The sequence below is a fragment of the Nerophis ophidion genome, linkage group LG05 (assembly GCF_033978795.1).
Source record: "Nerophis ophidion isolate RoL-2023_Sa linkage group LG05, RoL_Noph_v1.0, whole genome shotgun sequence".
In the NCBI taxonomy this organism is placed as follows: domain Eukaryota; kingdom Metazoa; phylum Chordata; class Actinopteri; order Syngnathiformes; family Syngnathidae; genus Nerophis; species Nerophis ophidion.
This window is the reverse complement of record NC_084615.1, coordinates 3,000,472-3,016,131: the sequence shown is the minus strand read 5'-3', so window position 1 is coordinate 3,016,131 and position 15,660 is coordinate 3,000,472. Positions and strand designations below refer to the sequence as shown.

The 15,660-nt window shown below is 40.9% G+C and overlaps 2 protein-coding genes across 3 annotated transcripts in view; both read right to left on the bottom strand.

Annotated features, from left to right (window-relative positions):
* The window catches only part of atp7a (ATPase copper transporting alpha), a 31,483-nt gene extending 29,523 nt beyond the window's left edge, over positions 1 to 1,960 (bottom strand). The window contains exon 1 of the mRNA XM_061899721.1: positions 1,703 to 1,960. The gene's annotated coding sequence lies outside the window, so the exon portion shown is untranslated. The remainder of the gene's footprint in view (positions 1 to 1,702) is intronic.
* Positions 1,961 to 7,781: 5,821 nt separating this feature from the next.
* The window catches only part of atp10b (ATPase phospholipid transporting 10B), a 56,470-nt gene continuing 48,591 nt past the window's right edge, over positions 7,782 to 15,660 (bottom strand). For both annotated transcript variants that reach the window (XM_061899717.1, XM_061899718.1), the window contains one exon: positions 7,782 to 14,318. In XM_061899717.1, coding sequence (XP_061755701.1) covers positions 14,069 to 14,318 — 250 coding nt within the window. In that variant the 3' untranslated portion in view covers positions 7,782 to 14,068. The remainder of the gene's footprint in view (positions 14,319 to 15,660) is intronic.

Below are 15,660 nucleotides of genomic sequence, written 5' to 3'. Positions count from 1 at the left end.
TTGGTAGGCCCACATAAGGGCAAAGAAAACTCACACCCAGTGGGACGTCGGTGACAATGATGACTATGAGAACCTTGGAGAGGAGGAAAGCAATGGATGTGGAGCGGGTCTAACATGATACTGTGAAAGTTCAATCCATAATGGATCCAACACAGTCGCGAGAGTCCAGTCCAAAGCGGATCCAACACAGCAATGATGAATTCTTAACATTGCAACACATGCCAATACGGCTGGTTTAGTTTACTAAATTACAATTTGAAATTTCCCGTATAGTTTACTGTTGAAAACATTGTGAAATGATGACGCGTGTTTGTGAGGTTATTGTTTGGAGGGGACATATTAGCCCAGCACCATTTACGGCTAAAAGTCCTCTCTTTTCATCGCATAATTACACAGTATTTTGGACATCTGTGTTGCTGAATCTTTTGCAATTTGTTCAATTAATAATGGAGAAGTCAAAGTAGAAAGATGGAGGTGGGAAGCTTTTAGCCTTTAGCCACACGGTGTTTCCTTGTTTAAAATTCCCGGAGGTGAAGCTTTACTATGGATCAGAGCGGTCAAGCCAACATGGATCTCGACTACATGTCAACCGGCAGTTTTCGGTGAGAAAATGCTGGTAATAAGTCGCCTCTTACCGGAGATCAGCGGAGCTTCTGTCCTGCTGCAGCTTCGTGAGACACTGGCGTAAACACACCTGTGGTCGCACCCCTCCGACTATCAGGTACTATTTAACTCACTAAAACACTAGCAACACAATAGAAAAATAAGGGATTTCCCAGAATTATCCTAGTAAATGTGTCTAAAAACATCTGAATCGCTCCCAATGCAATCGCTTTTTTTCTTCTTTTCTAGTCCTTCACTCTAAATTTCCTCATCCATGAATCTTTCATCCTTGCTCAAATTAAAGGGGGAATTGTCGCTTTCTCGGTCCGAATAGCTCTTGCTGCTGTAGGCTCACATTATAAACAATGTTCAGATGTGAGGAGCCCGACAACCCGTGATGTCACGTGCACATCGTCTGCTACTTCTGGTACAGAAAAGGCTTTTTTTATTAGCGACCAAAAGTTGCAGACTTTATCGTGGATGTTCTCTACTAAATCCTTTCAGCAAAAATATGGCAATGTCACAAAATGATGAAGTATGACACATAGAATGGAGCTGCTATCCCCTTTTGAATAAGAACATCTCATTTCAGTAGGTCTTTAATGTTGTCTGTCTATCTGTGTTGGCCCGGCGACTTGTCCAGGGTGTACCCCGCCTTCCGCCCGATTGTAGCTGAAATAGGCACCAGCGCCCCCCGCGACGCCAAAGGGAATAAGCGGTAGGAAATGGATGGATGGATAAGTAAACATTGATGGATTGATTGATGTTGTCACTGCAGTTACAATTATTGAATCGTACACGCTTTTAAAAGTAAAGTTTGTTAAGCATGTTCGAAATAAACTAAACAATTGCCATTCAGTAGGAAGACATTTGAGCGCAAAAATGTGTAAAAAGCACGAGGAAGTCAACAGAATGTAAGTTATATGAGCTAAGGAGCTAACAAGGAAGCTGGTGTCGCATTTAGCGTTCATGAGCCGGCTTATTAAGTAAGAATGACAACAGGACTTCTGTATTTAGTCAGCTGACGCCGCATCTTGCCCTGGAAGAATTGATCTTCCAAAAAGTTGAAGTAAAAAAGTATTAAAATCCCCGCACTCACCTTGTTGGACTTGAAGTGACGCTCAGCGACTGGCGGGTAGCATTAGCCACATTAGCTTCTTCTCCTCAGCCGTCCTTGCCAGCGACAATGCGGACACGTCGTAACATTGTGTGTGCGACTGGGGGAGCAGAAAAGTGGCTTTAAAAATAGACTTCTTTCTCGGGTAGAAAAACAAATCTCTGGCAAGCTCTTTCGTTTCCTTTTTCACATGCAAACGTGAGCCAGCGCGACCACGCTACGTCACGTTCAATGGGCGGAGCTAGGTTGGAGGAAGTCATGGCAACTGCAGGCTCTTCTTACCCGGAGTTTGGTCTTGCAGGCCAATATTAGTATTTGTTTACAAATGAGTTGGGAAATTGTGTTAGATGTAAATATAAACAGAATACAATGATGTGCAAATCCTTTTCAAGCCATATTCAATTGAATATGCTACAAAGACAACATATTTTATGTTCAAACTCATAAACTTAATTTTTTGTGTGCAAATAATTAGCTTAGAATTTCATGGCTGCAACACATGCCAAAGTAGTTGGGAAAGGGCATGTTCACCATTGTGTTACATCACATTTTCTTTTAACAACACTCAATAAACGTTTGGGAATTGAGGAAACTATTTGTTGAAGCTTTGAAAGTGGAATTCTTTCCCATTCTTGTTTTATGTAGAGCTTCAGTCCTTCAACAGTCTGTCGTATTTTACGCTTCATAATGCGCCACACATTTTCCATGGGAGACAGGTCTGGACTGCAGGCGGGCTAGGAAAGTACCCGCACTCTTTTTTTTCGAAGCCACGCTGTTGTAACACGTGCTGAATGGGACTTGGCATTGTCTTGCTGAAATAAGCAGGGGCATCCATGAAAAAGACGATGCTTAGATGGCAGCATATGTTGTTCCAAAAGCTGTATGTACCTTTCAGCATTAATGGTGCCTTCACAGATGTGTAAGTTACCCATGTCTTGTTCACTAATACAATACAAGACATGGGTAACTTACACATGTGTGATGGTATGGGGGTGTATTAGTGAACAAGACATGGGTAACTTACACATGTGTGATGGTATGGGGGTGTATTAGTGAACAAGACATGACTAACTTACACATGTGTGATGGTATGGGGGTGTATTAGTGAACAAGACATTGGTAACTTACACATGTGTGATGGTATGGGGGTGTATTAGTGCCCAAGGCATGGGTAACTTACACATGTGTGATGGTATGGGGGTGTATTAGTGCCCAAGACATGGGTAACTTACACATGTGTGATGGTATGGGGGTGTATTAGTGAACAAGACATGGGTAACTTACACATGTGTGATGGTATGGGGGTGTATTAGTGCCCAAGACATGGGTAACTTACACATGTGTGATGGTATGGGGGTGTATTAGTGCCCAAGGCATGACTAACTTACACATGTGTGATGGTATGGGGGTGTATTAGTGAACAAGACATGGGTAACTTACACATGTGTGATGGTATGGGGGTGTATTAGTGAACAAGACATGGGTAACTTACACATGTGTGATGGTATGGGGGTGTATTAGTGAACAAGACATGGGTAACTTACACATGTGTGATGGTATGGGGGTGTATTAGTGAACAAGACATGGGTAACTTACACATGTGTGATGGTATGGGTGTGTATTAGTGAACAAGACATGGGTAACTTACACATGTGTGATGGTATGGGGGTGTATTAGTGCCCAAGGCATGGGTAACTTACACATGTGTGATGGTATGGGGGTGTATTAGTGCCCAAGACATGGGTAACTTACACATGTGTGATGGTATGGGGGTGTATTAGTGAACAAGACATGGGTAACTTACACATGTGTGATGGTATGGGGGTGTATTAGTGCCCAAGACATGGGTAACTTACACATGTGTGATGGTATGGGGGTGTATTAGTGCCCAAGGCATGACTAACTTACACATGTGTGATGGTATGGGGGTGTATTAGTGAACAAGACATGGGTAACTTACACATGTGTGATGGTATGGGGGTGTATTAGTGAACAAGACATGGGTAACTTACACATGTGTGATGGTATGGGGGTGTATTAGTGAACAAGACATGGGTAACTTACACATGTGTGATGGTATGGGGGTGTATTAGTGAACAAGACATGGGTAACTTACACATGTGTGATGGTATGGGGGTGTATTAGTGAACAAGACATGGGTAACTTACACATGTGTGATGGTATGGGGGTGTATTAGTGAACAAGACATGGGTAACTTACACATGTGTGATGGTATGGGGGTGTATTAGTGCCCAAGACATGGGTAACTTACACATGTGTGATGGTATGGGGGTGTATTAGTGAACAAGACATGGGTAACTTACACATGTGTGATGGTATGGGGGTGTATTAGTGAACAAGACATGACTAACTTACACATGTGTGATGGTATGGGGGTGTATTAGTGAACAAGACATGGGTAACTTACACATGTGTGATGGTATGGGGGTGTATTAGTGAACAAGACATGGGTAACTTACACATGTGTGATGGTATGGGGGTGTATTAGTGCCCAAGACATGGGTAACTTACACATGTGTGATGGTATGGGGGTGTATTAGTGAACAAGACATGGGTAACTTACACATGTGTGATGGTATGGGGGTGTATTAGTGAACAAGACATGGGTAACTTACACATGTGTGATGGTATGGGGGTGTATTAGTGAACAAGACATGGGTAACTTACACATGTGTGATGGTATGGGGGTGTATTAGTGAACAAGACACTGGTAACTTACACATGTGTGATGGTATGGGGGTGTATTAGTGAACAAGACATGACTAACTTACACATGTGTGATGGTATGGGGGTGTATTAGTGCCCAAGACATGGGTAACTTACACATGTGTGATGGTATGGGGGTGTATTAGTGAACAAGACATGGGTAACTTACACATGTGTGATGGTATGGGGGTGTATTAGTGAACAAGACATGGGTAACTTACACATGTGTGATGGTATGGGGGTGTATTAGTGAACAAGACATGGGTAACTTACACATGTGTGATGGTATGGGGGTGTATTAGTGAACAAGACATGACTAACTTACACATGTGAAATGGTATGGGGGTGTATTAGTGAACAAGACATGGGTAACTTACACATGTGTGATGGTATGGGGGTGTATTAGTGAACAAGACATGGGTAACTTACACATGTGTGATGGTATGGGGGTGTATTAGTGAACAAGACATGGGTAACTTACACATGTGTGATGGTATGGGGGTGTATTAGTGAACAAGACATGGGTAACTTACACATGTGTGATGGTATGGGGGTGTATTAGTGAACAAGACATGACTAACTTACACATGTGTGATGGTATGGGGGTGTATTAGTGAACAAGACATGGGTAACTTACACATGTGTGATGGTATGGGGGTGTATTAGTGAACAAGACATGGGTAACTTACACATGTGTGATGGTATGGGGGTGTATTAGTGAACAAGACATGGGTAACTTACACATGTGTGATGGTATGGGGGTGTATTAGTGAACAAGACATGACTAACTTACACATGTGTGATGGTATGGGGGTGTATTAGTGAACAAGACATGGGTAACTTACACATGTGTGATGGTATGGGGGTGTATTAGTGAACAAGACATGGGTAACTTACACATGTGTGATGGTATGGGGGTGTATTAGTGAACAAGACATGACTAACTTACACATGTGTGATGGTATGGGGGTGTATTAGTGCCCAAGGCATGGGTAACTTACACATGTGTGATGGTATGGGGGTGTATTAGTGAACAAGACATGGGTAACTTACACATGTGTGATGGTATGGGGGTGTATTAGTGAACAAGACATGGGTAACTTACACATGTGTGATGGTATGGGGGTGTATTAGTGAACAAGACATGGGTAACTTACACATGTGTGATGGTATGGGGGTGTATTAGTGAACAAGGCATGGGTAACTTACACATGTGTGATGGTATGGGGGTGTATTAGTGAACAAGACATGACTAACTTACACATGTGTGATGGTATGGGGGTGTATTAGTGAACAAGACATGGGTAACTTACACATGTGTGATGGTATGGGGGTGTATTAGTGAACAAGGCATGGGTAACTTACACATGTGTGATGGTATGGGGGTGTATTAGTGAACAAGACATGGGTAACTTACACATGTGTGATGGTATGGGGGTGTATTAGTGAACAAGACATGACTAACTTACACATGTGTGATGGTACGGGGGTGTATTAGTGAACAAGACATGGGTAACTTACACATGTGTGATGGTATGGGGGTGTATTAGTGAACAAGACATGGGTAACTTACACATGTGTGATGGTATGGGGGTGTATTAGTGAACAAGACATGGGTAACTTACACATGTGTGATGGTATGGGGGTGTATTAGTGAACAAGACATGGGTAACTTACACATGTGTGATGGTATGGGGGTGTATTAGTGAACAAGACATGACTAACTTACACATGTGTGATGGTATGGGGGTGTATTAGTGCCCAAGGCATGGGTAACTTACACATGTGTGATGGTATGGGGGTGTATTAGTGAACAAGACATGGGTAACTTACACATGTGTGATGGTATGGGGGTGCATTAGTGCCCAAGACATGGGTAACTTACACATCTGTGATGGCACCATTAATGCTGAAAGGTACATACAGCTTTTGGAGCAACATAAGTTGCCATCCAAGCAACGTTGTCATGGACGCCCCTGCTTATTTTAGCAAGACAATGCCCAGCCACGTGATACAGCACCGTGGCTTCATAGTAAAATAGTGCGGGTACTAGACTGGCCTGCCTGTAGTCCAGATCTGTCTCTCATTGAAAATGTGTGGCACAATATCAATTCTAAAATACCCCAAAATAGTGTTGAACGACTAACGCTGTACATCAAGCAAGAATGGGAAAGAGTTCCACCTGAAAAGCTCCAAAAATGTGTCTCCTCAGTTCCCAAACGTTTACGGAGTGTTGTTAAAAGGAAAGGTGATGTAACAGTGGTAAAAATGCCTTTTTTGCCATGTGTGTTGCTGCCATTAAATTCTAAGTTAATGATTTGAAAAAAAAAAAAAAGTTTCTCAGTTCGAACATTGAATATCCTGTCTTTGCAGTCGTCTCAATTAAATATAAGTTGAAAAGGATTTGCAAATCATTTTGTATTATGTTTTTATTCACAAATTACAAAACTTCACTGGTTTTGAGTTTTGCCCAAGGCCTCAGGGGCCGGAAATGGGATGTGGATGTTCCATCAGAAAGTTCCTCCGCAGCTTCTATTTCTTTAAAAGTGTGTTTACTCGATTGCAAAGTAAACACATCAGCTTCCACACTTCACTGGGAATAAATCCACTATTCTGCCCTCCCTACTCCTTTCCAGCGTGTGCAGATAGTTAAGGAAAAAAACTCCAGTTTTTGTTGCATCTTCTTTTCAATTATTTTCCTTCTTTTATTTCTTTCCATTTCTTCCTTCATTTAGGTTTGTAAGGATGAAAACATAAACATTAAACATCAAAGTATACCGTCCATTGTGTATTTTACATACTGTACGTAAAGTGGAGTCAGTTGATATATTTACACAATAAACTACAAATGTTTACACATAGAAAATGGATGGATGGATGTTTACACTTCTAGAAATGACACACATTAAACATTGTATGTGACGTCTCACTTTTAGCGTTGTCGCCTACTACTGGTCAAATTTAGCACTACATGTATTAAAAGAGGTTTGAACGTTACTCAGACAAAAAACAACACAACCACGAATACAAAATACATCCCAAAGTCAACCATTTCAATACAAAACCAAGAAAATGTCTTTATGTACAAATGCTATCTACTTCCAAATGTTTGGTGATGAAAGTGACATCTTCTAAGTGGACACAGCATGGAGCGCCACTGCGGGGCCGCCATCTTGGAGTGGTGACCCGCTTCACTGCGGGGCCGCCATCTTGGAGTGGTGACCCGCTTCAATGAGAGCGTTTGACAGGAGCAAGAATCTGTCAGCGCATTTCATTCATTTCACCTCACTGAATAGTGAATAACACTGATTTTCACGGGCTTTTTGGTCATACGTGTGGCTATGATGAAGGACACATGTTTCGGCCTGTTTTATTATTTATATTTTGCTCAACAGTAATAGAATATTCTTTTATGCTATAAAAAAACAGACGTCCGAGATCAAAAGTGGGAATATATTCCCAGAGAAGTGGAATATATGTGTGTTTCTTTGTGATTTTCACATACAAATGAAGCATTCTGGGGCATTCTCAAAAAATAAAACATTACATAGGTTTGCAGAAAACTTTCTACAATATGCACACTGAAGGCATGATGGTTTGCAGGGAGCTTTATACAATATATGTATATTGAATATATACTTCTTTATACAATATATGTATATTGAATATATACTTCTTTATACAATATATGTATATTGAATATATACTTCTTTATACAATATATGTATATTGAATATATACTTCTTTATACAATATATGTATATTGAATATATACTTCTTTATACAATATATGTATATTGTGTGTATACTTCTCAGCTCTATGGTAATATTCTTTTCACAAAATACAACCAAATGTTTCATGTTAAATCTTACTTGTGAAAAGTAGTCCCCCGATTCCTATTTCCAACAATCTGCTCATTTGAGCAGGAAAAGGCTGAACACCTGTGTACCTGTCAACTGGCCGTTTAGGCTGCTCACCACTTCAAGATGGCGGCCAAATTTCTCGCGTCCCAGCAGTCAATGCTGCGTCTAATTCTAAGATGTCTATGGGGATTTCTACCGTTGTTGCTTGCCTGGAACACTGTGTCCGTCGCTCAAAAGGTCCGCAAGGAAACAAGGACTCAAGCTCTTGCTCGAGGAAGAACATTGAATGAATGCTTCTTCACTGTGCCTCGCTGTTGCCCCCTGCAGGTTGGCGGGAGTACTGCATACATGATCAACCCTACTTTCAATGGTTTCATCAACCCTAGTTTCAATGGTTTCATCAACCCTATTTGGGCGATGTTCTGAAAAGATTTGGTAGGGCGGATGTGGCCCCTCGGTTGCTGGATGAATGGGCCTGTCTTAAGCTCTCCAGTCCATTCACACGGCACCAGAAGATCCCTGATGGTTCACCCTTCCAGTTGTGTTCATCTCCTCTGGTCCTTGTGGCTCCGATCCGGCGCTGCCGTGTAGTGTCAACTGTTTTTTTGCCCACACCTTTTGTGTGCATCCTTAGTTACTTCCCCTCACTCCTTTTTGTTATCATTCTTACCATTTCTTCTCTGCGTTGGGGGTCCTACTCCGGCAAAAATGTGTCAAATAGAGGGGTTAGTAAATGTCAGTTGCACTGTGGTCATCTACCTGCCAATGCGTATCGGACGGCATACAGGATAAGGCACCACCCCATGGAGTGTTTGCAATAAAAAGATAAGCCAAATGAAATGATTATCAATGTTTCAGAATAATGCTCACCAACAGTGTGGGATGTGACAATGTGAAGGATTCTGATCCTAATCTAAAAACTGATACAACGCTTTCTTTCCTTGATGAAAGCAAGTTACTTCAAAAAAAAAAAAAAAAACATAGAATTATTCAAACAAGTGAGTTTTTGGAACGGATGAATGGATCCTCAAGATCAGGCTGCCTTCAATGTGCCCTCATTTTCTGCCTCGAGACCAGGGGTCACCAAGACCAGGTCGCCCGTAAGGACCAGATGAGTCGCCCGTAAGGACCAGATGAGTCGCCCGCTGGCCTGTTCTAAAAATAGCTCAAATAGCAGCACTTACCAGTGAGCTGCCTCTATTTTTAAATGGTATTTATTTACTAGCAAGCTGGTCTCGCTTTGCTCGACATTTTTAATTCTAAGAGAGACAAAACTCAAATAGAATTTGAAAATATTCTAAAGACTTGGTCTTCACTTGTTTAAATAAATTCATTTTTTTTACTTTGCTTCTTATAACTTTCAGAAAAACAATTTTAGAAAAAAAATACAACCTTAAAAATGATTTTAAAACACATATACATTTTTACCTTTTAAATTCCTTCCTCTTCTTTACTGACAATTTAAATCAATGTTCAAGTACTTTTTTTTTATTGTAAAGAATAATAAATACATTTTAATTTAATTCTTCATTTTAGCTTCTGTTTTTTTCGACAAAGAATATTTGTGAAATATTTCTTCAAACTTATGATTATAATTTAAAAAAATGTGTTTGTCCTTGTTAGAAATACAGCCTGCGATGAGGTGGCGACATGTCCAGGGTGTACGCCGCCTTCCGTCCGATTGTAGCTGATAGGCACCAGCGACCCCAAAGGGAATAAGCGGTAGGAAATGGATGGATTGAAATACAACTTGCTCCATTTTGTTATATATTCTAACAAAGTGCAGATTGGATTTTAACTTATTTAAAACATGTCATCCAAATTCTAAAATGAATCTTAATCAGGAAAAATGACTAATGACGTGCCATAAATTATTTTTTACATTTTTTTCAAAAAGATTCGAATGAGCTAGTTTTCTCTTCTTTTTTTCGGTTGAATTTTGAATTTTAAAGAGTCGAAATATATTTATACAAATATTTATCTGTTTCTATATATATTTATTGTGAGAAATAATTCAGATAAATATCATTCATTATTAATAATAACAGAGTTCAAAAATTGGCTATTTCTGGCAATGTATTGAAGTGTGTATCAAACTGGGAGCCCTTGGCATGAATCAGTAGCCAAGAAGTAGGTCTTGCTTTCAAGAAGGTTGCTGACCTCTGGTCCAGAGAGTAAACTTCATAATAAAAGCACGTCAAATTATTAACCTGGATCATACGACACCTTGTCATTGTTTATCTGTTAAACAAAGGATAGTTTTTTTTCAAGTTATCATTAAAAGACGATGTAGTAGTTGTGAGAAGATAACCCCTTTGTTTTTGTTTTTTTAGTAAAACTAATATATCTGATTACTTGGGAGAGGAAAAGCAGGGATTGTTCCAGAAATGACTGACGGAAAAGAGTGAGACAAAGCACAGGTCCTAAAAAATGCTGAGGATAAAAAAATGATTTTTGAAATGAAACATTTGTACGCATTTCAGTCCCATGAAGTCCATGATATTCAGCAAGCGCAGAACTTGGGAAACATTAGGAAAAACACTGCTTGGCTAACTCCAGCTATTTCATCAATAAACTGGTTTTTAGTTCATGTTGCGTCGTGAGAGTAAACAAAGTGTCGGCTCAGCAGAAAAGTCGACAAAATAATAATTTTCCCGAGGAGGACGGGAGGCCTCAACTGTAAATTTGACTGAAAGGCACAAGCTTAACGTGACACACTTTCAGTCTTTTTTTTTTTTTTTAACTCACTGTTTTTGACTTATATCCTCTTATGGTAAAATATGTATTTCCTATTTATTAATCATTATTTCTTTACTATTCTAATCAGTGGTTTGTGTTTTGGACTTGACATAATATCCCCTCATTTTCCTTAGTGTTATTTGGTTTTACACCTATTATTCTTTTCCGACTACATGTTCCTTTCTTTTCTTAACACAGGAACTAAACCAAATTCTAAATGAATATTTCAATGTGGACATGGAAAGTACATGTTGGGAATAGATTTGGATAAATAAGTACATCTTGTGATTTGCTTAACTTTTTTCTAATCAGTTGTTTTGATACATTTATGACTATTTTTCTAATTTGTATCAGCCAAATGTGTAAAAGAAGACATTGATTCTAGGAGTGTTTTTATGAGATTGCTTTGATGCCACCTGTATGCATGATGCAGGGGCCCTAAAATCCATTTTGTACCGCTTGTCCCATAAGGGGATGTGGGGGTGCTGGAGCCTATTCCAGCTGCACACAGGCGGACAAGTCTCCACCTCATCACAGGGCCAACACAAATAGACAGACAATATTCACACACTAGGGACCATTTACTATAGCACAGGGGTGTCCAAACTTTTTCCACTGAGGGCCGCAGACTGAAAAATCGAAGTATGCGGGGACCATTTTGATATTTTTCTTTTTTTAAAAGCAATACAATAGTTGTTGTTTTTTTTACCTTCATGGCTTTCCTCAAGTTTGGTCCCCGGTCTCCCAAAGTCATAAAAATATTAGAAATGAGTCATAAATAGGCTTCACGGTGGCAGAGGGGTTAGTGCGTCTGCCTCACAATACGAAGTTCCTGCAATCCTGGGTTCAAATCCAGGCTCGGGATCTTTCTGTGTGGAGTTTGCATGTTCTCCCCGTGAATGCGTGGGTTCCCTCCGGGTACTCCGGCTTCCTCCCACTTCCAAAGACATGCACCTGGGGATAGGCCCCTCCCACCTCCAAAGACATGCACCTGGGGATAGGCCCCTCCCACCTCCAAAGACATGCACCTGGGGATAGGTTGATTGGCAACACTAAATGGTCCCTAGTGTGTGAATGTTGTCTGTCTATCTGTGTTGGCCCTGCGATGAGGTGACGACTTGTCCAGGGTGTACCCTGCCTTCTGCCCGATTGTAGCAGAGATAGGCGCCAGCGCCCCCCGCGACCCCGAAAGGGAATAAGCGGTGGAAAATGGATGGAATGGATGGAGTCATAAATTATTATTTTTTTCATTTAACCCTTGAATCTCGAGATCAACTTCACGTCTGTCTGTCGTTATACATTTATTTCAAATTTAGTTTTTTATGTTTATGGCCTTTATGTCAAAACCCTTATTTATATGGCAAACACACAAACTATGCAACATTTTCCCCCAAAATATTTCAAAGTGGAATATTTGACGTGAAGTAATTGGAACCCTAAATAGGTCAAAAATTCATAACAATAAAAAAAGAATACGTGTGGAAAATAAGCCAAATGTATATTTATATGTGTATACTTTTAATGCTTAAGTCTGTAGATCTCTTGATTATAAGATTTTATCATTTTTCTCATACTTTCTTGTTTGTTTGATGCCCTTTTTGTGAAAGAAAACGTTGTTTCGCACAAAATATGCAATATTATCCCCCCAAATATTTGAAAGTGAAATTGTTCCAGTGAAGTAATTGGAGCCTTCAGCAGGTCAACAAAAGTCCGCCTGGCAGCTTTGTGTTATTAGTGTCAACATTGCAACTTTTTCTTGTTACATGTCACTGTTTACTCTTTTATTACACTCTATGTTTTATATTTTTATTATAGTATTTTTTAGAATGGGCTGAGGGCCATTAACAAATTAGCTGGGAGCCACAAATGGCCCTCAGGCCACAGTTTGGACAAGCCTGCTATAGCCAATCAACCTATCCCCAGGTGCAGGTCTTTGGAGGTGGGAGGGGCCTATCCCCAGGTGCATGTCTTTGGAGGTGGGAGGGGCCTATCCCCAGGTGCATGTCTTTGGAGGTGGGAGGGGCCTATCCCCAGGTGCATGTCTTTGGAGGTGGGAGGGGCCTATCCCCAGGTGCATGTCTTTGGAGGTGGGAGGGGCCTATCCCCAGGTGCATGTCTTTGGAGGTGGGAGGGGCCTATCCCCAGGTGCATGTCTTTGGAGGTGGGAGGAAGCCGGTGTACTTGGAGGGAACACACAGTCAGAGGGAGGACATGCATACCTCACACAGAAAGATCCCGAATGCAGGATGGAACTCAGGACCTTTGTTGTATTGTAAGGCACACACACTAACCCACCATGCTGCCCGGGCCCTAAAAATGTCAATTAAAAAAGAAACAAATCTGACAGCATGATATCTGGGGACTGTGTGATGCATCTAAATGTTTCCAATACATTTCAGGCCTTTCTTGACCAGCAACATTATTTCATATTTTCTTGACCTATTCTTTTTGAGGTTTCTGCAGTTGCTGACATCCACCACTAGAGCGCAGCAGTGAACAAACAGCAGCTTGTGGGACATTATATAACTGGCACTGCTGCTATATAATGAAGTATGCCAATGATAAATCAACTCCCCCTCCTTTTTTTTTTACAAGAGGATTGAGCTAAAGCATTGAATTTCCATAATCCCTTTCATGTGGTAAGAAAAGTAACCTTTTCTTAACTGCATTTGAAGAGCACAACAGTTGTTACCGTCACACAAAATGTTGAAAACATTAGGAGAGTCGTGGCAGGACCGGCCTATTCATTCCTTCACAGAATTTCCACTGTGTGCCCTGAAATCCCATCAGGAATGTACAGTAACAGGCTTATGTGTTCACTGTGACAGCTTACGAATAAAAGAGAACGGTTCAACAAGCTTTCTTTGGTCAATGCATGATATTTCACACGTGAGACTGAGTGAGTGTTTGTCTACCTGCTGACGACGTGAAAAGCAGGCCAGTCGCTTGGTCCGCATGTCCCCCGATGAGCCACTTCTGAATAAATGATCTTCATTGTATAATCTGTGCAGTCGCTTGTCACATGTGCATGGATTCAAGTGTGATTTCATTCCCTAAAAAATCGGAGTTGCTTGGGGACTGGGGAGTCGTGTCCAGGACGGGCGAAGGCGGCGTGGACAGTTTGGAGACTTTGACCGCCCCTCCGCCCCTGAAGCCCCTCCACTCTTTGATCCACTCGTCTCTGGTGGAGGGATCCAGTTGGTCCAGATGCCTGGCTTGCACAATCGGGGTGGGGGCGATAGAGTTCCTCAGCACGTGAAACACATACCTGGGGGAGAGAGCGCAGTAGTGAGAAAGTAGGCCAGTGGAAAATATGCGGCACTTTGATGTAAATCAGGGCATTCCTTCTAAATATCTGCTCTTTGAGAGGCATCAACGAGCATACGGAAGCTGTGGAGCATCCCGGAACATAACTGTTATCTTTGCACCTGATACATCTTTACACACACAGCAGTGCATTCTATGAAATGATGCAGAAAATGCGGAATCATAAATTAAACTGAGAGGAGGAGTTTCAAAACACTAAAAAGTTGAAAGCTTAATTACAGTGAAAAAGCACCTCTGTTTTGTATACAATAGTTAATGGACTATATTTTGTTAACCAGCCGATAGAGGAGAAGAGTCAAACTGGTTTATATTGAGGGCCACTTCACAATTATGGCTGCCCTCAGAGGGCAGGAAAGGCAAAACGTTTGGACACACTTTCTTGTTCAATGTGTTTTCTTTATTTTCATGACTATTTATATTGTAGATTGTCACTGAAGGCATCAGAACTATGAATGAACACATGTGGAGTTATGTACTTCACAAAAAAGGTGAAATAACTGAAAACATGTTTTACATTGTAGTTTCTTCAAAATAGCCACCCTTTGCTGTGATTACTGCTTTGCACACTCTTGGCATTCTCTCCATGAGCTTCAAGAGGTAGTCACCTGAAAGGGTTTTCACCTGTCATAGTTTTGATGCCTTAAGGGACAATCAGTCATGAAAATAAATAAAAGGTGTGTGCTAACTTTTGGCCTGTACTGTATATGAATAAAAAACGTATAATAGCGTCCTCAATCAAATAGCACAGACAACTGTTTTGGATTATTATTTGTAGTTTTTTACCATTATATTGATAGACAAGTGAATTTTGTGAATTATATTTGTATAGCGCTTTTCTCTAGTGACTCAAAGCACTTTTACATAGTGAAACCCAATATCTAAGTTACATTTAAAGCAGTGTGGGTGGCACTGGGAGCAGGTGGGTCAAGTGTCTTGCCCAAGGACACAACGGCAGTGACTAGGATGGCAGAAGCGGGAATTGAACCTGCAACCCTCAAGTTGCTGACACGGCCGCTCTACCAACCGAGCTATGCCGCCCCGACAACTTGCTTTGAAATCCTAAATCAAGGTAACAAGCAAATAAGTAAGTACTTTTTTTCCATAACAAAAAGAGACAAATGCGTGGAACATCCTGATGCATGATCAGATAATAACAAGGTGTAAAACATATGAAACTGCACGCGGTACATTATTCTCTCAAAATTGAAAGAACAAAGTCAGAAAGTGCTTTATAAACATGGTGGACCATATTGAATGATGAGGAGGGCCACGTAAAATGATGT